We start from the raw sequence: 24,571 nt of genomic DNA, 5'->3' as shown, positions 1-24,571 counted from the left end.
TATATGAATATTACTCATAATTTCTTATTTTTTGTAATATTCATTTAATCGGTGATTTCTCAAGCAAGCACATCAGGTTATAGACTATGTTTTTATCCTGACATCAACTGTAGATGGCGCCCTGAGGATAAGCTTTTTATAGAGATGACCAAGTTTACCAGTCTCTCATTTGCCTTAATTAGCTTGAGTTATATTGCCATCGTTACTCAATTCAGTTCAATGGATTTTGTCTTCACCAAATCTCACAAAATGCTGTACAATGCATACAAAACTTAACCAAATTACACCAGCTGGGTGAATTTTGGTGAAGACACTATTAATAACTCTCTGAGGTGAATGAAACCTAACTGTCTATTGTAGTTTTTTGTTATATTTTATGTACTAGGGCTTTCTTGGAAAGCAGTGCTAGACACTGGATGGTAACATACTGTTTACAGAAAGCTAATAAATAAATAAATAATATGTTTATTCCATCTGCAATCTGTGGATGAAATTACTTTTAGATATGTGGCAAAGACAAGCCAAACCAGTCACTCGTCGCAAGTGGCGTTTCAGAGAGAATGGCTAAATTATGCTGAAATTTTTGGAAATCTATTTTATTGAACCTTTATATTTTATACATCATGATATGCTGTTAGTTTCTCCATTTTCAATGTTAAAACAACAATTTTTAACAATTTGGTGATGATTTCTTCATGAGAAATGCCGGAAATCATAAACTTTGGTTGCTGATTTCTCAAATATTGTTTTTACACATCTGTATCTTTAAACGCTTGTAGCTTCACAAGGAAACGTCAGATTTAAATGATTCTTTTACCATTTTATAGCTCTTATTTTCATCATTAGCCCTGTATTAATAACTAAAAATTGATTTTTGTGATGAGTGACTGGTTTGGTTTGTCTTTGCCACAAATTTGTTTGGACACTTGTCAGAAAACAGAGAGAGGGGTCAGAAATATGATTAATTTAGTATGTGGTTTTTAAAGGAATTGTAATTTCTTGAACAAGGTATTTCCATGACTTTGTATTTTCCAGCATTGAAAGATTTGTCTCATTCAACAGTACATGTACAGTCAATTTGTGAAATTTTGCAGTGAAAGTGGAGATTTGATGATTCGATAGTGACATCAGCATAATATATTATCACAAAGTGAATAGATTAGTGAAGAAAGATGAGGTCGAAAGATGAGATATATACATCATGTTACTAATATTATCTAGAATTTGCATTATTAAACTTAGCTGTGAAAATATATTGCTTTCTTTGTATGGCATAGTGCAATTTTTTTTCTACACCTACACTATACCCTATAAGCCTACATATATAAACATCTGTAAAATCTTCCCGGCATTCAGTGGATCTGGTTCAGAATAAATTACTCGAAAAAAGATATCTGAGTTGGAATTGATAAGCTTGTTGTTTTAATATAGTTATTCTTATCTGAATAAGTACTGCTTTGAGTATGCTTAATGAATAAATTATCACTTCATCATATTGAAACAGAAGAAGATGTGCTGGGAGGGTGGGGATGGGATTAATAGTACCGGTACATGCTTTAAAAGACTAAATGATAACATTCATTACTAGAGGACTCTTTCAGATCGAATGGTAGTGTAAAAGAGAATGTGTGTTAATGTTTGTATTATCCTGAAAATAATAGAATAATGGGACATTCTTTTTCTTGTCTTGTTTCAGATTGTCTGGATGCATATGATAAATGTACTAAGTTAAGAAGACTGGTACACAGTATTTAATACAAATCATTTTCAAAGATGTTATCAGTATAACTATTGTTAAAACGCTTTGTGCAGTAACCTTAGACAATTAATAGGAGTTAGTGAACTCATCAATCCATAATAACCACAATAAAGTCATATAACAGATCCTATGGCAATGCAAAAGGATGTTTTTAGAAAGGTATATAAACTATGTTTTTATTAACTTGTCTTTTGCCCCCTGGTGTCATGTAATAGCCCAGTTGATGCATTGAACGACCACAATGATTTACTTTATTCTACTTAAAACAAACATTATCGCAGCTTCAGTGAGGAAGATCCGATGTCCATGCTGTGGACTTTTAAAGACTTTGGTGTTTATTTTCAAATATTTCTGGCTCCAAATTTCTGCTACCTGGGAGCAGTCTGCGGCAGGAATATTTATTCTTTCTGGTTTTAAAAAGTACTGTAAAGTAATGTTTGTTTAGTTGTTTGGGGTTAATTGACAGGTTAGACTGGTTAAGTAGGCACATCAGAAGTTTTAAGTACACACTGAGAGGTAATGCAGATGGGTATTTAAGTGGCTTTCATCTTCTTTAGCATGTCCTGTAAAAGATCTACTCTTGACATTGGGCCAATTGCTGCCAGCATCAATAGCCACAGGTGTGCTAGTAGTGTGCTAAGAGGCCTACTACTAGTGAATCACTTGGTGTTGACACCAGCACTTGAATTTTAGAAGTGCTAGCTGAAATGATGAGTACCTGAGATGGCATGAGGTGACCTAAGAAGGTAAATTCCAACGATAAATTTGAAGACAATGAAAATTGTAAACATATGAATACAGTTTCACAGAATCAATTATAACCCAAAATTCTGTTATATTTTATAAGGAATTGAGAGATATCCTGATTTCACTTCCAATCTGAAGTTGACATTATTCCTAGATGAGTGGTGGATTCAGAAATTCAAAATACTTTCCTCACTCTCAGACCTAAATTTGAATGCACCGGTAATAATCTTTTTCGCCCATATTTTCCCCCCAAAAGAGTTCTAACGCCGACCAGACCAACTTTCGCGACAAATTGGTGTTTGTACATCAAGATACAAATATAGATACATTATATTTTATCCATTAAATGAAATGCTTGGGTAAAGGATGCTTATAGAATAGGCCTACCGGTATGTGATATATTTTTTAACAAGTTATTTCCATGACTTTGTACTTTCCAGTGATGAGAGACATACAATTTATTTTGTCCCATTCATCAATACATTGATTAGCTTTCAATTTTAAAATCAGGTGTAGAAGTGATGATTCGATAGACAACTGTGTCATGGGCATGTAGTCACAGGTGTGAGGAAATTAGTGCAGAAAGATGAGATATAGGCCTGTATGAAAAAAAAATATTCTATTGAATGTTATGTATATAAATAAAGTATTTAATTGAATAGGGTCTGAGCCCTGAGGTACTCATGATCTCACATACATCCAAGAAGAAAGAGAATATTTATATGAACAATTTATGAACAATCTGTTTGCAAATAGAAATACTGTAACTCCAACCATTTAACAATCCATATCTTTGAAGTTAGTTGAAGTGGATAGAGAATCACTCAAGAAGCCTGCGTCACTTTGGCATGGGTTGTGACTTCTAGTATTTAGACGAATGGTGAAAGACTGAAGCTAGTTAGGTGATGTAAGATTTTTTTTGTTTGAAAAATCATTTTGAGATTGAGATACTGTACTCGCGCGAATAAGCGCCCGGGTGCTTAAAATATTTTTTGCACTTTTTGAGGGGCGCTTATTCAAAACGGGGCGCTTATGAAAACAGAGTGGAAATTGAGGGGGCGCTTATGGAAATAGATGAAAATCGAGGGGTTCTTATGAGAACTTATTCAATTCAAAAGGCATATTTTGAATGAAAACATTATAAAAAGACATCAGGAAACCGCAAATTACAAATGGTGGTGCGACGAAAAAGATATTCGTCCAGAGAGCATGGCTTGTCATGACAAGAATGTTGTGAGTACAGTTTACATACAGCCGAATAGCAGATGAAATTAGTGGTTGTGGTTAGCTTGTTGGCCATCGGGGGATTGAGAATAGCAGGCATGATCATTGCATGTTTTCTTGAAATATTAGATTAGAATATGTTAAAGGTGCAAATTGTCTGAAAAGGAGTAGGACTAGGCCTAGACAAATGTAAGAAGATGAAAGTTGGAAATACTGTCTGTCCAGGGAGCTCATCCTTCCAAGATAAATATCCTCATTTTGATATTGACTAAAGGAGAATGTGATTCCACACCTCAAATCATGCCAACATCCACAGGCCCAGGATTGATTGGATTATTGAGGGGGAGTTTATTCAAATTAGAAGGGGCGCTTATTCAAACGGGGCGCTTAAGGAAATTTTCACAAACGGGGCGCTTATTCGCGCGAGTACGGTATGTATGTTTAGTGTGAGTAAGCATTTCTTCCATAGGCTACATCTTATTTGCCAGCATTAATCCAGACTTTCATACCTTTAAAGTTAATAATCTAAGTTCCACATGTTTTTATTAATTTAAATAATGTTTCTCAGATTTTTTCAATTCAATCATACTTTTTCAAGATTCTTTCGACCATGTCTATCAACAGATCACAAATCCATTTTCTCATTACTCCATCCCATCAAACTCTTGTTAATTACCTGACTTTTATATAGAGGTCGTTACTGTATTTATCGAACAAGCTGAAATTAAGATGAAGCATGAAAACAACGTTACCTGACGTCATAAGCGCTTCCTCCTCCTTATCGTATTTAACATTAAGATAAGGAATTGGATATTTCCACATTGCCTCTAGAAAAACAATTTGCGGTTTTTATTGATTGTATTTCAATTTTAAATGAGATTTTGTTTTTCCCCTCTGAACTCTCTGATGGCTGTCGTGGGTAGAAGGTGTGTTCCTTTTTTCATAGTAATACAAATTTTATAAGAAATATTTAGATATTTGAACTTTCAGACTGAATTTTGGTAATAGGATTTTATTCATACTTTAATATATATATTATTGATTGTGACCTGTTAATTTATTTCTAGAAACAGTGAGTGAATATTGTTTTTAATACTTATCAAGTTTACATTGTAGCTTTAGAACTTAAGAAATCTGTTGAATTATTGAAACAAATAATCAGTATAGCATTGAACATTACATTGTTGACAAACTTGGTAAATTAAATTATACAAATAACGTGACAAAACTGCAATGAATTTACTGTTACTCGCTTATTAATTTTGGTTTTACTCATATTCAGAGCCAAAAGAACCCAAGAAAGCAAACACAGAATTATTTTTGAACACAACTGGGGACGGAACCTTTAAGAAAAATGATTATTCGTTTCTGTAATTGCATTGTGACGTAGTTTATCTAAACACAACAAAACAGCAAGTGGGTATTGAAACAGTGACGTGGCCTTCCTGTTTTGACCGGTAACAGTGGTGAATTTGAAACTTGTCCACTTATGGTGTCTTATTAGCGTATAGAATGTCTACAGACCTTAAGATCATCTCAAATAATTGACTGTGTTTGCATTTTATTTATATCTGCGGTTTTCCTATTTATAGATCATGGGATTTTGTGCCTAATTTTAACAATATGAAAATTACAAATTAATTATTTGATCTATTTTGAAAAATGACCTCAAAATGTGTATTTACTGTACCACTGATTACTGATATTTATTTAAGATGTAAGGTATTTAAAATTATGTGTGTGCAAGATCAAATAGTGGCAAGGGAAAGGAAGGGTGGAGGAGAAAGAGATGAATTTATTACTGTGGTTGTCTGGTAGGAGTTACTTTCTGACTCCTTTTTGATTCCTTCTAAATTCCTGCATGTTTTACATAGTTTTAAATTTTAATTATATGAATTTCTGACAAATGATTTATTTCTTATTTTCACTGTTAATATTTGTTATATTTTTATATGTAATGGGTAAACACTCGATAGTTGATTAAGTTCGCTTTTTGGTTTTCCTCTCTCTTGTTTTTTCTGATTGCATCTGTTTGTTCTTTTAAATGTTTTGAGAGAAATAAATGAAATGAAAATGTAACTATTCTTCACTAATAGTACATTTTTATTACTATATTCTTATATTATTCTTTTACAGATTTTTCTTAATTTTGGTATTGTTCATATATGATTAGACTGTAGGTGCCTTAAATTTAAAGAATAAAAGAAAGTGGACACAATTTGACCTATAATTTGACTTACACCTCATTCCCCCAGTTTTTAAATATTAAAAAATCTGTATCTCATTCACCGTTCACCAGTTTTTTGTCAAACAACTTTTTTCTGTCTTAGAAAAATCAGTTCTACAACATATCAAAAATTTTTTTTTCTGGAGCCTGACTTTAATATTATCAATTGATATCCTATTATTCATAAATGAATCATCAAATTTTAGACTGCCATTGTACAGGTTAATTAAATTTAAATTATTAATATTGCCATTATGCAACATTTAAAGTATTTAACACAACCCGCAGATTTTACTTTGGCTTAACCCATAATACTTAATCCTGTCATGTAAAGACATGATAATGTGCAGGCCTAATCAGGAGCAAGTATTACTTAAAATTAGAGCATGGCTAGACAGATTGTAATTTTTTTGTATTTGTTACCGTAACCAATAAAAGTAACGAATATAGTCAAATGTGCGGCGGTTTATCTGCACAGACAATTTAGCGGTTTCAGACCACAGACTGAAAATGTGGAATTTTATATTAAATCTATCTTCAGACTTATGAAATAAATGGTACAATTATTCATCAGTTTTTTTTTTTTTTTGGCCGTCTGTTACTATGGTTGACATGTTTATTTGTCGTCAATTTGTCGGCAAATTACAGAAACCTGTCTTATCATTTGGTTCATTTGTGAACCCATACTTGCCAACAGTGTATTTCATATTAAAACCCATTGTTCCATCTTAAAAATAGAACCCTTAGGACTGTTCTACAACGTAATTACTCAACATGACATCTGCCTGTTGCTCTCACTTGTCCAATTTCTCGGGTATATACAAATTCAATCACACTGCCCTCTATAATTAAAAACGGGTGTAAAAAATGGTTAAAAACTGAAGGGTTGAAGTTTCAATCATACTACGTATGTCATTTGCATCGTCTGTACATTATATTGTACGGAAACGAAGGTAGTACTTGATAAGTCAATTAACAGATTATTTTTCTACTGCGAATCCGACTGTGAACGTATAATTTTAGAAGTCCTGTTTGACAAGAGCATAAGGGGGCATAGGTGCTTAGTCTTTGTGGTTGTCTAGGGCCGAAGGTAAATTTCAAAAGTGAAAGTTTGTCTGGAAAGTTGTTTCTGTGAAAACTTGTCATTTCAGATATCTTGGCAGAGCTTGTAGGATTTGGAAATTTTTTTTATATAGCTGTCTGCTATAAAACATCTGCATTTTGATTAATTTGAATTCAATTATTACATTTGACTTGGAATTCTTTATTTTATTATTCTTGAATAATAACATTGGTGTAGTAGTTACAATGCCTTCCTTTCAATCCCAGAATCTTAGGTTCTAATCCTTTAGAACTCTCATAATTAGTACAAGTTTTTTGGTGTATTAAGCTTTGTCCAGACTATCAAATTTTATCTGACAAAAAAAAACTTGTATGCCCATATATAGTCATGATGTGCCCATATATATAGTCATGATGTGCCCATATATAGTCATGATGTGCCCATATATAGTCATGATGTGCCCATATATAATCATGATGTGCCTATATATGGTCATGATGTGCCTATATATAGTCATGGTGTGCCCATATATAGTCATGATGTGCCTATATGTGGTCATTATGTGATGTCCTCATGACCATATTTAGGCATGTAACATGTTTATATCAAATAAAATTTTATAGTGTGGACAAGACTTTTCTGCAAATAAAACTTTGTCCTCACTCTCAAGTTTATGTGGCCTTGATGATGTGATGTCATGCCCATATTTGTTCAAATTACTCATAAACGTATTGTCACTTAAAACATTTAGCTTCATAGGTGATCTTGATGGAGGATGAGAGTTCAATCAGTAATTAGAAGTACTAATCTGAAATGTTTAAAAATAATATTTTACCAAATAAATTTTTATTCATTCGATTGAAGGGATTTTAACAATTTCTATGTGTGTTTATAACTTACAAATGACAGTAAATTGAAATAAACAATTAAATTAATTATTTTTTGTGATAAAAATAATTAGTAATTTAATATTTGAAATAAATTATTGACATAGGGCTATTATTTATTATGCTGTTATCTAATTCATTGTTATATAATAGTTCATTATTATTTGGTCATTACTCTTTCTAAGCGCCACCTGACTTTGAATTATAGTAATTTGCTTCACCTGTCCCTGACCTTTAGATGTTCAATCAGATCACACTTGTTATGGCCGAATAAAGCTCTATAATGAAATATTCCCATCTTCAACGTCTTTTGTTAGATCTCATTTACTCTATGTTGTTTTTTTATTTCTCATTTTGTATTATAGTAAAGGTCCTAAATGTTTTCTATTTGTAAAATTTTACAATAAAGATACAAAAAAAAAAACCATTCCTAGGCTGAAGACCACTCTCATAAATCATTGCTAAAATTAATAAGAAACATCATATGGTGTCTAAATGATTCCTGTATTCTAGTGTATGAATACAATTCATCATTTCAATGAAATAAAAGTACTAAAATATAAATATCTTTAGGCCTATCTGTTGTATTTTATAAATATATGCTATGGTTTCAATATATATACAGTACACCGGTTGCATTTACATGATTTTGAAAAGGGGGTTGTGGGTGCTGAAGAGAAAAATCACATCCACTGAACTTTACACAGGGACATGACTATAAAAAAGGAGCATATCGATGGCTATGTCTTCACCATTAATTTGCTGTTAATGTCTGAAATAACTTTGCCATTTATTTCCACTAATTTAATATTATTTTGTTCATGTTTGAAAAAAAAGTGTGTTGCTCAGGCACCGTAAAAAACACCCTGGTTATGGCACTGTGTGTAGGGGCTGTCTTCAATATTAGTCTAGCACGTAGGATCCAGGTACATGCAATAACACAGATATCAGTATTTGAATAAAGATTTCAATATTAAAGGAAGATTTAAGAAATAGTTCATCCATTTTTAATTCAAGTTAAGATTCATATTTCAAACATTCCTAAAAATTTTGTCTATCATTGTGGTAATGATGGAATACTACTTGTAATTTCATAAAAGCACGTATATTGTTATTTAGAAAAGATAAAATCTCATTTGGAATTTTCCACTGAGACGAACATTCCAAATCCAATATCTCAAGGTTCCGATCATTTTTAATTGGGAGAATTACAAATTCTATTCAACCACAAAAGCCTTCACTACTAGCAAGATATGAATTTAAATATGTAGGATGTTGGATGTTCAGTGGTGTCAAAAGTAGAGGAGTCGGACTGTCGGTTACTTCAGTTTGAGAGTGCTCCCTCCTGATGTGAGGAATGTCATTGATTCTTTATGATGTGGTTTCTGCAGCCGATGGAGATGTTTCAAAGAAATTATACTCCTTAGAAAGATGTAATGATACGATTAAACTCCTCGGATATTAATTACATATTGTGTTCACACCTACATTATTTTGTCATATATATTCATATTATCAATATGAATATAAAGCCTGTCTGATTACAATAATCTTATTAAAAATATTATCTGAGAACTTTCTTCTGTTGTGCATATACTGTACATAATACAGCCGTAACATACATAGGCATATAAAAACACAAAATTACTTCACTAAGTTTCTTAATTTCATTTTTTACTTTATTTATTTGTCTCAAAAACATTAATATTCTCAATAGAAACAGCAAAGAACAAGCACAAACGAATATGAGCCAGGATAAAACAGATACACAAAACATAGCATTGGCTAAGATTAATTGATGTTACACAAACATCAACTGAAGCTTAAATTCTAATTGATGATTGTTGATCACTTCCTTTCTTGAATGGCTAAAGGCATCATTATTCTTATTACGCTGTTGGTGTGTCATGGTTTATCTTGTCGTCTGTTTATCCATGATGCCTGCTTGGATGCCGTATGAGGCAATGAATCATCTTGTCTTATTACTTAATGCATTACATCTCATAAAATTCTGCATGTAACGGAAAATGTTGTTCATACCCAGCTATATGTCATTCTCTTATTGCCAATCCATTACTGTATCACGAAATTAGAAGTTATTTAGTTGCCATGACATCACCTATCCCATACATAGACCTAGAAATATACCCATGGGTTTTCCTAATATGCCAGGGGATTCGAAGGGCATCAGCATGTAGGGAAGTTGGTGAATTACTCACTACCTGAGTACTAAAGTGAGCCTAGAAATTCCAGAGCTGATTAAGCTTGTAATAAATCTTTTTTATAAGCAAGATTACCAGACAGCAATATGGACTACTAACAGTTAAGACGACATTTATCCACCATGGCAACATTGAAAAAAATCAATTTCACTACTAGAACTTTTTAAAAGTTCTTATAATCAGGAGTATTTTTTACGAAGTGAAGAAAACTGGTAACCTCGTGGTCACTGAACTTCTAAAATGCCAGATGAATTTCCCATCATGCCTCTAAAAGTGAAGCCACACAATGATGTGAACTTTCAACCAATCAGAATGGAGTATAAACATACTGTCTGAGGAGTCATCAACCCTTTGGCTGTGTGGCTGAAGGCAAGTGACTGGACAAATCAGCGTAGAACCAGCCTCCCCTTGACAAGTTCAATGTCTCCATATATTTGCTTTGTGGAGAGAAGGCCTAGACAATGCCAATGTGAAAGACGTATCAACATCAGGCAGGCAATTAGTTCATTGCCCAACATTAATTTGATGTGTACTTGCCTGCTGGGTTTTAACTTGGTAGACAGTTGTTTTCTAAGATTTCAAAGGGTCTGATGCAAAACAAATACATACTAAAAATATACTGCACTTAATTAGTGTATTGTGATGAAAGTCTGAAAAAACTAAACTTTTTCTTTCATTCACAAATAATTATAAATGATGCCCTTTTGGAGATTATATTGTTTCAATGTCATCTTTCAATGTTATAAATTTTCCTGTGTAGAGTTTATTCAATCATTGAATCCCAACACGATGGCGTGTATTTCAATACTTGGAGTATGTATTATACTTTCTTATCTGAGATTAATCAGTGGACCTTTCGAGTTTATTCAATTCATTCAATATTCAATAAGAATTATTTGTCTTGTAAATTAATTCTTCAAAATTGTTCTTCAGTGAATGGATGGCCTAAATCTATTTAATTATAACATAAAACAATCACTGTCTCTACAATTATAGTATCTCAGTCCTTAACTTAGCATTATTAATTGAATCTAGGCCCATGTGTACATAACAGGAAAGGGGTTCATCTCTGATGTCATCATTTCTTGTGTAGATTGATAAGTATGTTTTGATAGTGCTTTTTTTTAGTGCATTGCAGAATGATGTGCTGACAGTAGCTGACTTGAGATGATATGAACTTCATTGTGATTACTGTTTTTGGTGTCATCAGTTTATGAGGATTAATGATGTGTTAAAAGTTGATGAATCTTTACCTTTGACCCTTGTTTTTTTTTTTTTTTAACAACATCTTAGTGGGATAGGGTGATATGTAAATAGGACCCCCTCAAACAATTTACTAGATGTTAATTACTATTTTTCTTTTTTATGTATGTCTTTCAGATAAGAAATATCTGAAGTTAATCTTAAGTAAATATTAGGAGGATATGTCATATTTTCTTAGTCAAACCTTCTTAAAATTATGTAGGATACATAGTCGCGAAAACATCTGTAAATCAAATTCTCAAGTGTTTACACTTGCAGATATTGTGATGTAGGCCTAAGTATGATGAGCTGATTGTTATCTTTCCTTTCCAACCATGACAAATATTTTCTTCAAAAACTCATCCATTAGTATATTGTAGATTGAAGTGGAAGATAACTTGGATGTTTATCTGAATGATTCTCCATTGTTTCAGAAGAAGGTTCTATTGAAATGATAAACAGTGCAATTTATAATCATAATATTTTTCAAGATTGGTTGACTACCGATTATCCCCATTCTGGTTCAAGTGCTCCTGTATTACTTCCAATTGCTTCCTCGTCCTACTGTATCAACTTCCTTCAGGCTTTAATCACATTTTTTTGAGGTTGGTGGGAACGGTTGCGGAATACTCATTTCCTAGCCCAGATTAAGACTCAGCTCCTGTAGGCCAAAACTTCAGGATTTTCTTGACATTAAAATACCTCCCTCTTTTCCACAGAGTGAGGCTAATGTTTATTTAGTTTTAGTATAATTGTTTATTTTACTGTGCACCTTGTGGTGTGAACCATAATAAACATAAATTAACATGTTTTTTTTGTTGTTGTGTAAAGGGGAATGACCTCAAATACCAGTTGCTAACCATTGATTAGGGTTTATTGATATGTTTGTTTTGAAGATTTAGATTGTTTATGTCAATCAAATAACTGTCAAATATCAACCTGTATTTATTTTTCTGTTCTGATATTAATTATTAAGCCTATTCTTCTTATTTCTTTTTTACATTTTCTTCATATAGAATGTATATTCCTATTATTGATTATTAGAATTATTATATATATATATATATATATATATATATATATATATATATATATTTATACACATATATATATAATCCACCATGAGTATTGTTTTTGTATTGCAAGAATACTTTGTTCTTGCTAATCAACAAATGCATAGTAAGGCTAGACTTTTGTATACCTTGAACAGTGAACACACCCATTAATGATAATTTTGAATACAATATTGTTTTTGGCCAATGAGTGCACCTACTGCCATGAAGCAAATTGGAAATTTCAGAAATAAATGAAAGTTTTTGTATATTTTTATTACGCCACCTCTCCTTGAAATCTCCAAAAATAAGATATATAAATTTATTTTTAATAATTTTTAAATTTAAAGCATCCCAATACTACACTGTTTACATTCACCAATAATAATGTTATTTTTATTTTCTCCTCCTTCTGGATGTTTTTTACAAAAAATAATTTGCTAAATAAGATAACAAAATTTTTTTTTCCTGCTCCCTGACGATCTTCAAAGAAATAAGTTAAAACAAGTAATAAAAAAAGTATAATGCTGAAAAAATTTGCATGACAAGAATACGTTTTTTCTTGCCAATTATCAATCGATTTAATTACATTTTTAGAGGCATACGTACTACTGAAAAAGATGTATATGTTTACGATTGATCCATGCCTCCGTGGCATTAGATAACTTAATCGTTTAAAATTTATTTAAAATTCAAAATACTAAAATATAAATTTCAATCAATAATATTTTCATTATCAATATTAATTGTTAATAATTGATAATAATTGATATCAATCTTTATTGTTGAGAAGGTAAAGTAATTTTTTTTATAAAAAATATTACAGTTATTGATTATATTAATAATAGTAATTTTTTTTGACAGGTCCATGTTAAGACACTAATAAACCTACAGTATGTAGTTACCAGTAAATGCTTTGTATTAAGCAAGCCTATCACTAGAGAATGTTCAATTTGGTTTGCATGTGTTTCTAAGTAGTACAACATCTTGACTTCATTTAACCTAATCAAAGTTTATTACATTATATGCACTTTCACTTAATCCCTCATTTTTAATATTATGATATAATTGGGATCAATTAGCTTATAAATTGTATCATTAATAAGATACATAAAATGGAATACTATAACTAATATCAAGAATTTTTGAGAAAATTATCATTATTATTAGTTTTAATAAGAAACAGTAATTTTAATCAACTGGTTTACCAGACTTGGTTGTGAATTTCTATCATCAAATTTCAGAAACATTTTCAGTACTCTTATTTCCTCTTCTATGGCAAATACTTGCTGTAAACAAACTTTTAAAAATGACTTTTGTTTATAAGAAATGTTTGGATATTTTTTTACTCTTTGTGCATAAAACAAATCATAACGTTATGCATAATCCCAAAAGAGGTTACCTAGCTGCAATTAAAAAAGACGAAACAAATTAAATTCCCATTAGTAAGTACGTGCTTCCACAAGAGTTTGTTTTGTGCGACAGATAGAAACTAACTACAGTAGAAAACAATTATGTGTCAGGTTTTCATAACTCTATGGGGAGCCACTGTGAAGTGATGTTTTAATTACATTTTCATATGTGAAGTACAGGCAGCATTGCATGTCATTTCATATTCTTGTTTGCCTCCCATAGTTTAGACATGGAACCCAGGTAGAAACTTACACGCAGTTGCTTGGAATTACGTACCGTATTTAGACACAAATATAAATCAATTCAGCCTGTAGACATAGCTGTTTGCCGATTTATTTGTCGGCCTTTTGTCAGTTAATGGTTTCTGCTGTTATTACACTCTACGATATTAGTATTTATAATTTCGCCGCTGCGATTATTTAAAAATAGCAAATCAGATCACAGTATGTGTGTATCTGATGACAATGTGAATAAATTCTACAAATGAGTTATTATGATTAACAATGACTTATTTGAACAATGAAATTATTTTTTCTCCCTTGATCATGTGTGTTTTTCTGACATGACGGAATTTCCTTTCTTGTCAGGATTTTTAATCAAAATTAATAACAGTTTTAAACAAATTTACTATTTATTAATTTTAATAAAATATTAATTAAATACTTTATTATATTATACCATTTGATTATATTGCATAATTATTATTGTTTATAGCATTTTGATTAATTAATAACAAATTTGAATTAAATCAAATGATTTAGGTGAAATTTATGGCGTTAATTATTATGAGATACATTTACACTAGACATGATAACAACACGACAATGACATTTATATTCTTCAACACTGAGCACATCTTACCGTGTCGTAGTCGTGTAGTTATTGTGTCTATTGCAAATGTACCTTTAGTCTCGCTATTCGGGAAGTGTATGTTCACCTTTTCATTCTAATTGCATACATGCGTCTTGAAGTCTGTATTTGGGGAAAACATGTTTGATTTAATTCCGAATTATTGAATTTCAACCATTGAGATACAAAAACAGTACAATTGAAAAACAAATAAAAAGTAAGGATGAAATAATAAAATACATTAAAGGAATAAAAGCCTCTAGGATTGTTGGAAGCATTTCATTTCATTTATCTATCATTTTGAGACATATTTTTCGAGGTCCTCAACCCCTTCTTTGAACACATGCACTCATCAAGATCATTTGACAGATGTTTTTACATCTTCCGCTAAATGAAGCGGCCACGAAAACCTTAAAGGCATGTGTCAAAACTAAATTTAGATATTATTGATTAACTAAATATTGCTTATTTGAAAATTATATTAATAATTACTGTTCGTTCTGCAAATAGGTGTTCTGGGAGAGGTTCAATTTATCCATCTCTTTCATTCTTCTCTTAATGAGAATCTGTTGTTTAGCATAGTTTATCTAGAAAGCATATACCATATATAAATATTATCTTAATACTACTGTAATAATACTTTATATTAATAACAAATTTATAGGCATGTACTAAAGTTAAGGTAAATACTATATTGTTTAAGACATTGACTGCCAGAACGCCTTCACCATCTAGATGAGGACACCATTATCTGGCTTGAAACCATGGACATACCTGTGTAGCTCCTGATATGGCTTCACACGAACGAATGAACAAAATGCCAGACCTTAGTTTCTTTTCCATGTGCCAAAACAAGTACGCATGTACAAACATACTTTTTTGAAATTTTTTTTTTAGTTCGATATCATCAAGATGGTGTGTCCAATTGGCGGGAAAATATTAGGAAACAAGTAAACTCATCACCGGCAATGGGGCAGTACTTTTTATTTCCTCTGCCAAGTGCGAGTTTTTTTGGTTGCTATTCGTTCAGAGGGTGTCCTCCACTCGTGCAATCGAGTGTACTGCCGGCAACATAACACAACAAACATACATACGTTATTTGTACATTATCGTCTAGGTGTATCTTCTTCGAACTATCAGCCGTTAAGTCTGTGGTTCTTCTACAATGTATAAATAACAATAATGTACCATAATAAACAGTAAAATGTTACCCTAGTTTTGGCAAGTATAATCGTCTCTAGTGCCTTCAGCAACACCCTATGGAACAAGTATACTCGTCATTGGCAGTGAACGTGTTCAAAGTTTGTGTTAAATTGAACGCACTGGTTTGTATAAAGAGTTCAAACCATTGTTTGGCGATTTATAGGTTACTGAACGTGAATTTATTTTATTGTCAAGATTATTCCATAGTTTAACAACACAATGAGATAGACATCTCTTTTTTTGTAGTCAGTTTAAGGTCCCTGGATTTAACAACCTTTTGGGTTATCAATCAAAAGGTCCTTAGTTTGAGACCAATTCTGGTCACATTGCTAGAGTTCTCTTGAAGACATTTTATCTGTGTTTGCCTTTATCTCCCTTCCCGTAAGAGTATAAATGGGTACAGTACCTGGTATTGAGTGAATGATTCTTGGAATAAAATTTGTGGTGCTAAATTACACGCATAACTAGAAAAAAAACACTCCACAGGAATTTGCATTTTTTATAATTCATTCAGTATCAGGGAAAAAATTCCTATAATTATCATTATAATATGTCATTATAATATGTCTGTGTAGGGTGAGCATGTCATTGTAGGGTGAGAATTGTGAATGGTTGGATATACAAATAGTATTATCGTACAATAATACATTACTAAATGCAGAGTATAAGAAATAGAGTTTAACGATTCGTTTTGTGGGATTTGTGGAATAATATTGATATGGATGAGACCACAAAAAATAGTATCACTCTTATAGTTTCAACATATTTTTTAGGTACATATTACAGTAACTGGTAGTATCTTTGGTTTTAAGCTTTTCTATTTTCCTTTTAGGTCATATTTTTGTAAGTAGTTTTAGTTTAGTTGTACATTTTATAGTTACCGTACCGGTAAGTATTCCTGATATTTAAAAGGTAATATACAGCCTCATGGAAGAACACCACATTGGTGAACAAGCTCCTTTTATTATATCTCAAAGTAGGCCTATAATATATTTTAAGTTCTTTCTATTTTTGTATAATGGGACATGAGACCTTGATTGTAGTCTTGATTTATATTTTGAGGAGGAGAATATCGGATATGCAAAGTAAATGTTTTTGAAATTGTTGGGGTCCTCGTAGGAAGTTTGGATATCTATGTCATGGCTATTTATGCATTCAATAATTCCTTTGATAAAATCAATTATGTTATTAATGACATCCTTACTATCTTCGGTGAATTTAAAAAAAAATATCCTCAAACATTACATTGAAACATTATTGTCCTTGGACTTACCCAAGGATAGAAGAAGCATATTTATAATTGAGCTCAAACCCATTAAAATCTTGTCATATACTGTAAATGAAATAAACCTTTTACATATAGAAGTATAGAAAGTCAACACATTATGCTTGCAAATGAATATCTTAATGAGAGGTACAGTAGCTATTTCAAAACATATAGTCCCTGAACTTAGATTGGGATGCAAGCACCCACTCCCCCAGCGCATTCCCTAGAAATGCAACTGCAAATGATTATTTTAATGAAAGGTAAGTATTTTGAAAGCATTGCATCACTAAACTCCATTGCAACCAAGTCTCTTCTATAGTTTATCAGGTCTAGAATCATCAAAAATGTTATCCAACAAGTAGGAAACTAACACTTATGGCGCTGTACATTAGGCCTTATAAAAAATATTATTAGTTTATCACCCTATCTGGGCAGGAAAAGTGATGAGGAAGGGAGGCTTTTTTTTAAATTTTTTATTTTGCTAAAGCCAAATATTACCCTTGGGTTGTTTGCTGGTGCATTGATATTCAAAGTAAAACATGATTTAGATAATGCAAACAATATATACTAACTATTTAATAAAATAAATGAAAAAAATAAATAAATAAAATTTTTAAAAAAATTTCAAAATTTTTTTTGTTTTTTTCCAGTACCATAGAAGGCATGCCCGCGAGGGTAATAAACTAATTATTCTTTTTATTTGGGTCTTACATCTTTCTATTTGAGCACTAGAGATCTATTTCATAGTGCACCAGAGAGCATCCAAGTCCAAAATCTTTCAGGGCCCTAGACAGGCCTTCAACCCATGCCACTTAGGTTTATTCCTATTAAGTCTCAAGCCACTAGCTACCTCCAATTGCTCCAACTTGGCATGTATGAAACTCAACAGGAATTTTTTTGCCCAAGCTCGGTGTTATTGGAAAGGATTGAGTTTGATCCCAAAGTAGCATTCCCAAGCATGTACAACCCAACCAACAGTACAAGGCTATGATAGTGCACTAGTTATCTAGATTTTATGGGTTGATTTTTACAATCTTTTGGGAACATATTGGATATTGAATGAGATTTTTTCTAAATTATCTGTTAATTAGTGAGAAAACTTTGTAATCATTCTAATTTTCTGTTGAATGTTAATGAATTAATATATTATTACAATTAACTAATATTTTTTTTGAAGTGTTTAAGTTTATTTGATTTTGTTTTGCTGTATATTATTACATCATTTCTATGTTTTAACCTTGGCAACAATAAAGAGGATGAAATATTGATACATTCACACAAAACTGAGAGTTTGAACTATAGAGGGCGCTTGTAGATGTTGATGTTATCTCAGCACATGAAATTTTTTTAGTGATGTTGGTATAGCCATGTGATACATCAGAAATTTGCACTTAAAGAGGATAATTATCTGGTGTTTTTTTATCAAAGGAAAAAAAGCATTGACGTTATAACCATAAACTATGATTCAAAATCCTATTAAAGATCTATCATAAAACATCCTAAGCTTCTATACGTAATTTTCTGATGTTTTAACATCAATGTCAAATCCTTTATCACGTTTTCCTTACAGATTTCACTAGCACAGTTTTATAGGATTTATCAGATGAGGGTCTTCAGCAGTTCAGATGTCATGTTTTAAAAATTTCGATACTACAGGCTTTGTCATCATTTCTGATTGAGCCTGTATACTCTTGAAATTTCTGTTATTGTATTATGGTAGATGCTAGTGTAATGTGAGGTGATAGGCTTAAACCAAATCATTCCACTATGATGTGAATTATGTTGTAGTATTTTTTACTTTACTGTTAAATGCCTTTTGAATTTGACACGTAAATCAACTCTATAAATACCACATTGGAGATTGTTAATGATGCTGCTATCTTTCATTAAAATTCTAGTTAGATAATAATTGTTAAACCATGAATGGCTGCTAGAGGGCAGTATATATGTTTATAATTTGTTTGTCAACTGCCTTCAATGCTATTCATACTAGTAAACATCATTTATTTATATAAATTAAGATGATGGGTTAATAATTAAATCCTTCAAAACACTTCTTTATTATACATATTTTATATATATTTCAATTTTAATTAATTGTTTTTTTCTTTGCTTTTTAACAGTTGAAAAACCAAGTTTCAAGAAGGAGATTAAAGACAGATATGTGAGTGAAGGAGACAAAGTGGCGATATCCTGCGAGCCCCTTGGTAATCCCGTTCCCAAGGTGTACTGGAAAAAAGATGGCGAGATCATAGATACATTAGAAGGTGTAAAAATTTCAAAAAAGTAAGTAGTGCTTAAAAATTCATTTCGTAAAACTTTAATTTGGTGTGCAGTTTTGCCATTTTGTGCATATGCAGAATTTGACCTAAGAAAGAATATGACCCCACCCCATTTGCATTTGAGAAGTGCTTGGGCTATATAAAGAGACGTCTTTCCTTTCATCTTTCATTTATTTTAGGATGAATAAACTGTTTAATAGACAGGAACGGATCCAGAGATGTCCAAAAGAAGGTTGGGCCCTGAAAGTGGGGCCAATCAAGTTGAAACCACCCTAGGGAGACCGAAATTTTTGTGTTCTAGACGCCCAAAAACAACCTCCAATTTAAAAAAAAAAATTTTTTTAACCTTCCAAAGTGGGTGGGGGGGCCTCCCCACTCTAAATCTGCCCTGATAGCTGACTAATCCTGTAAGGGCAGGTTAACAGGTATCAAAAATGCATACTGATTATTAAATAGTTGAAATATTGAATCTGATGGTGTACATAATTGATATATACCAACAAACAATTTTAATTAGAATTGTAACGTATATACAATGTTGTTGTTATGAGCAAGCTAATCCATGGTTGTTCTGAAGTGAATAATAATGATAGTGCCAACAACGTTAGTTGGTGTTTGCTATTTGCAATCAAGAGTTGGGCAATAAAGGCATATAGGAAAAAAAGTATTAAATTATCTATTTGATTAGGAACTTTTTTCTGCAGGGGGCTTAATTAATATGTAGACAAATTGTCACTCCACTTAATATGTACTGAATGTTAAAGATGGGCAGCAGTAAATGACTTTAAAAATTACTTTCTTCTTTCCTGTTTATTCATTTATTTAAGCCAAAGTAATTCCCTTGACATTTGTATTTAACATTGAAAGATATATAGTCAATTAATCTAAATATAATGTATGTAGCAATTGAGATATGTATGTAATGGTATTAGTTTATTAGTACATAGAGATAGAAAAAAATTCTTGAAATTACTTCTAAATTTATGCAATAATTTGATTAAATAGTAGACACGTGTACCAAACTGATAAATAAGTACACACAAAATTCAAACTAAAGACAGAAAGTATATGATTAAAAAATAGTCGTAACTATAGAATAGGGCCTACAAGTTAATGCTGTTTTGGCAGACAGAGTGTCTTTCATTTATCATCAATTTTACTATCCTATGTTCATTTTAATCTATTTTTATACTATTTACTCCTACCATATTTAAAATCATTTGGTCCTTATGGATTATAAATATTTTTTCCCACAAAAAAATTTCAACTTTTTTTGGTTGTATGTATTATGAAATGAATAAAACTTCCCATAAGTATCATCCGATAAAGAAAAAAAAGTGAAAGTTTTTAATTGGTACCAAATCAGATATTATCTTGGTATACCATTTCATCTTCAAATAATTGTTTTGTTCAGTTTAATTTCATTTGCATTATTTAATTTTAATTTTTTTGTTGATTGGCACAATGCCTTTACGGCCATGTTGAGGTGAACAATTGTTTCCGTGATTAAATAAAGTTATTATTTATTTATTTATGAAACATTAAAAAATTGGGTTGAGAGGAAATAGAAGATAAATTTTTGAAATTATTATTCTTTTAATCCTGTGAATGAAGACAAAATACATTAAATTAATTAATTAATTTTATTAATGTTCGATGTAGACATTACAATATAAAAAAAAAACATCAAGATGGTAAAATGAAAACTGAGGCAGACATATGACAGTACACCGAGGAATTCAAATTAAATAAGTATAATCAAATAATTACACAATTTGCACAAAGGTTTTAAAATAGTAAACATGACAAATGCAAAAATGTCTTTTTAATGATTACATAAGCTTTCGCTGTCTTTATCAGGTGCTGGTTCCAGGGGTAAAGCCGGCTTCCTAAGGACCCCAAATGTATAAGATTATAACAGGAGGGTTAGTGAGTCAGTCAGTTCATTCTTCATCAATTACCCGTATCACAATAATGTCAAAGACTTAACTACTCATTAATCCACAATTTTGGTGAGCATATGTCTTGCTTGGCTACTTTAATTAATTCTGATTTCATGCCACAGTTAAATCAATCATTTTTCGTGTTTGACCTTGATAATCGCCAACCAATTCCCAGGCCATTTTTCAATCGTCTGCTGTAGACATCATAGAAGAATTTTTTAAAACTTTGATTTTCATATCTGTCAGATGTTTTAAAAATTAATTGCTTGTTAGAAAATAAATTCCTTTTTTTTTTATTCAATTTCCTTGTCATTTACTGAAATACAAAGTAAATTAGATTTAATATTATATTGACATTTTAAGGTAATAGCAGAATTACGCCCAAACTCTAAGCTTATAATTTATACAAATTTCTACATAATACAGCAAAGTAACGATAAAAACTCTAATCATTTACCGTATAAAGTTTCCCTCACATGTCAAAAAATATTTTTAAAATTTACATAACTAATATTTTCCATTTATTTTACATATTTTATAGACAATAAATTTGATTTTATAGTAAATATATGTTACAAGTTGTCAGAAATAATTATTATCTTAAAATAAATGTCAGGAATATTCAGATTCAATCCAATTAAATTTAAATTGAAGAAATTATAATAATAATAAAAATGATTTATTATAATTTTGGTTACTTTGTCTTAGAGTCCTTTATGAATGTTCAAATATGTCCATGGTGTAATGTAAAAGTCACTTGTGGGTGAGCGTGTACATAAAAAGTTATCGTAGTGAGTAAAATATAATAAAAGTCATCCTGAAATACAAAATTTAATCCTGCAGTGATGTAAAGTTGCTGATGATTTGAGAATGTGAGACCTCCCAACTTTTATAGTGATGTAAAGTTAGCAGTGATTGGTCAACTTGGGACCATCCCAACTATTGCACTAATGTAAAGTTGTTAGCAATTGGTCAATGTGAGACCATCCTAGCAAGGATATAAAGCTGGTCAAGACCATCTCTCCTTATTACTGTGATGTAAATTGTAAGGTTGATTGTAATTGGTCAACATAAAATCATCCCTCCTATTTGTAAGGCTGATTGTGATTGGTCAATGAGAGACTATCCGTCCTAATAAGACTGATGTAAGGTTGGCTGTGATTGGTCAGTGAGGGCCATTCCTATTAATTCCCCTGAAAATGTTCTTTAATTTGTACCAGAGCCATGATGCAAAATCAGTGGGATGGGGGAGGTAGGGGTGCAGTCCCATAAGAGGATAAAAACCAAGAGGCCATCACCCCCACCCTTGAGATTTAAAAGCTTAAACAAGATCTTGAAATGAATCGATGTACATTGCATCTTAATTATTTTCATTTTCTTGGAGGAAGTGGCTTGAGATAGAGGGTGATATAACCTTGTTTATGTTGTTTATTATGACATTCAGTGATTGAGCAGAACTTCCAGAAACGAAGGTCATAATCTTTCAGCAATACCCGCTTAAAACATATATGGTTTTCTTAATTATGTATGTTATATCTTGATTTTGGTGTTTATGCTGTTCAAGGTTGTTTTTTGGTAGCATATAATTCTGTATCGTGTTCGTTATTTTAAAGGCAAAGTCCCACTGGAAATTTAATAAGGGTGTGTTCCTACTAGTGCTAGCTATTAGAACAGTTTTAGGAATGTTTCTACAAAAAGAATGATTTCCTGTGGCATTAGAAAAGGAGCCTATGAAAAAAATTAAAAAATTAGTTTTTTATTTTTCGTGCCAATGGGATGTTTGAACGGAATCAGTTCTGTGTACAACAGGCCAACAGTGCAGTTGTTAGCCTTGGTAATCTGATTTACCAACCAATGATGATAGAAGAAATCTGAATTTTCATTAGAAACACGCCCTAAGTCATCTTGACTTTTGTGTATATTTGAGTGTTTTACTGAGTAAATGTAGCAAATTTAATCAATTAATCACTCAATCACTGATGTCAGATTTGATGTCTGTACTTTAGTGTTGGTGTCCTTGTCATAAATCATGTCAACAGTGATTAGTTTGATCGATTTTTTGCAGTTTCCTAAATAAAATTTTAACATTTCTATTTTTGCTTCCTTTTGCTTTATATCAATTATTGATGTTGATATAATAGTTTAAGGACATAACCCCTGGGAAGACCAGTGTTCATAAACTGATCAATCCTCTGTTATAGTATTAGTAGTATCATATGTGACCTATATATTATTATTTTTTACTATTTATAGTTTGAATTAAGCTTGTCATCTTAAACTTCTGAATTAAAACTATTAAAATGGACAGAAAATGTTCTTAAATGTGTTAATATAATTCTTTTAAAATATTACCGTACTTGCGCGAATAAGCACCTTGTTTGAAGCGCCCTCTTGAATAAGCGCCCCTCCTAATGTGAAAATTTCCTTAAGCGTCTCGTTTGAATAAGTGCCCCCTCAATCATACAGTACAGTACATCACCAACTTAATTTTCTGCATCAACTAATCGCATCTCTCTTAAACATTGTCGGTCGGTCAGTCTATCTATCCATCTGTCGGTCTATCATGAGTCTCCATTGAGTTTAACATGGTTTTCAGTTTTGATGCACCTTTAGAATGCCGTTCTTGTTTTATTGATACCCTTTTTGGATTTACAGCTACCAGTATTTAATATCTAAAAATTAAAATACTGTCTGGCCAGTTTCAGTTAACAAAAATAAACTGACCACATCACTCTCGTATTTAAGCAAGAAACCCTCCAATGATCCTGCTAATAATATCATAAGATTTTCTTTTTAGCAAGTCAATTATCCAATCAATCTTGGGATTGTGATTGTTGGCATGATTTGAGCTGCAGAGTGGAATCACATTCTTCTTAGGTCAATATCAAAATGAGGATATTTCTCTTGGACAGATGAGAGCTCCGATTCCTGGACAGACAGTATATTTCCAACTTTCATCTTCTTACATATTTGTCTAGGCCTAGTCCAACTCCTCTTTTTCTTTTTCCGACAGTTTGCACCTTCAGCATATTCTCATCTCAATTCAAGAAAAACTGCAATAATCCTGCCGGCCTGCTAATCTCAATTGGCCGATAGCCAACAAGATAACCACTACCCACCACCACTAATAATGCATCTGCTATTCTGCTGTTATCTAAATATTCACAGCATTCTTGTCATGAGCCATGTTC

General features: G+C 31.6%; 1 protein-coding gene across 1 annotated transcript in view; it reads left to right on the top strand.

Moving 5' to 3' along the window:
• The window catches only part of LOC117120749, a 125,727-nt gene that overhangs the window by 59,793 nt on the left and 41,363 nt on the right, over positions 1-24,571 (top strand). Inside the window, exon 2 of the mRNA XM_033265829.1 lies at positions 19,279-19,441. Within this exon, the coding sequence (XP_033121720.1) occupies positions 19,279-19,441 (163 nt within the window). The remainder of the gene's footprint in view (positions 1-19,278; positions 19,442-24,571) is intronic.

Source organism: Anneissia japonica, unplaced genomic scaffold (genome assembly GCF_011630105.1).
Source record: "Anneissia japonica isolate Jap-2015-1 unplaced genomic scaffold, ASM1163010v1 scaffold69_len1423075_cov170, whole genome shotgun sequence".
Classification (NCBI taxonomy): domain Eukaryota; kingdom Metazoa; phylum Echinodermata; class Crinoidea; order Comatulida; family Comatulidae; genus Anneissia; species Anneissia japonica.
This window is presented reverse-complemented; position numbering and strand designations above follow the sequence as displayed.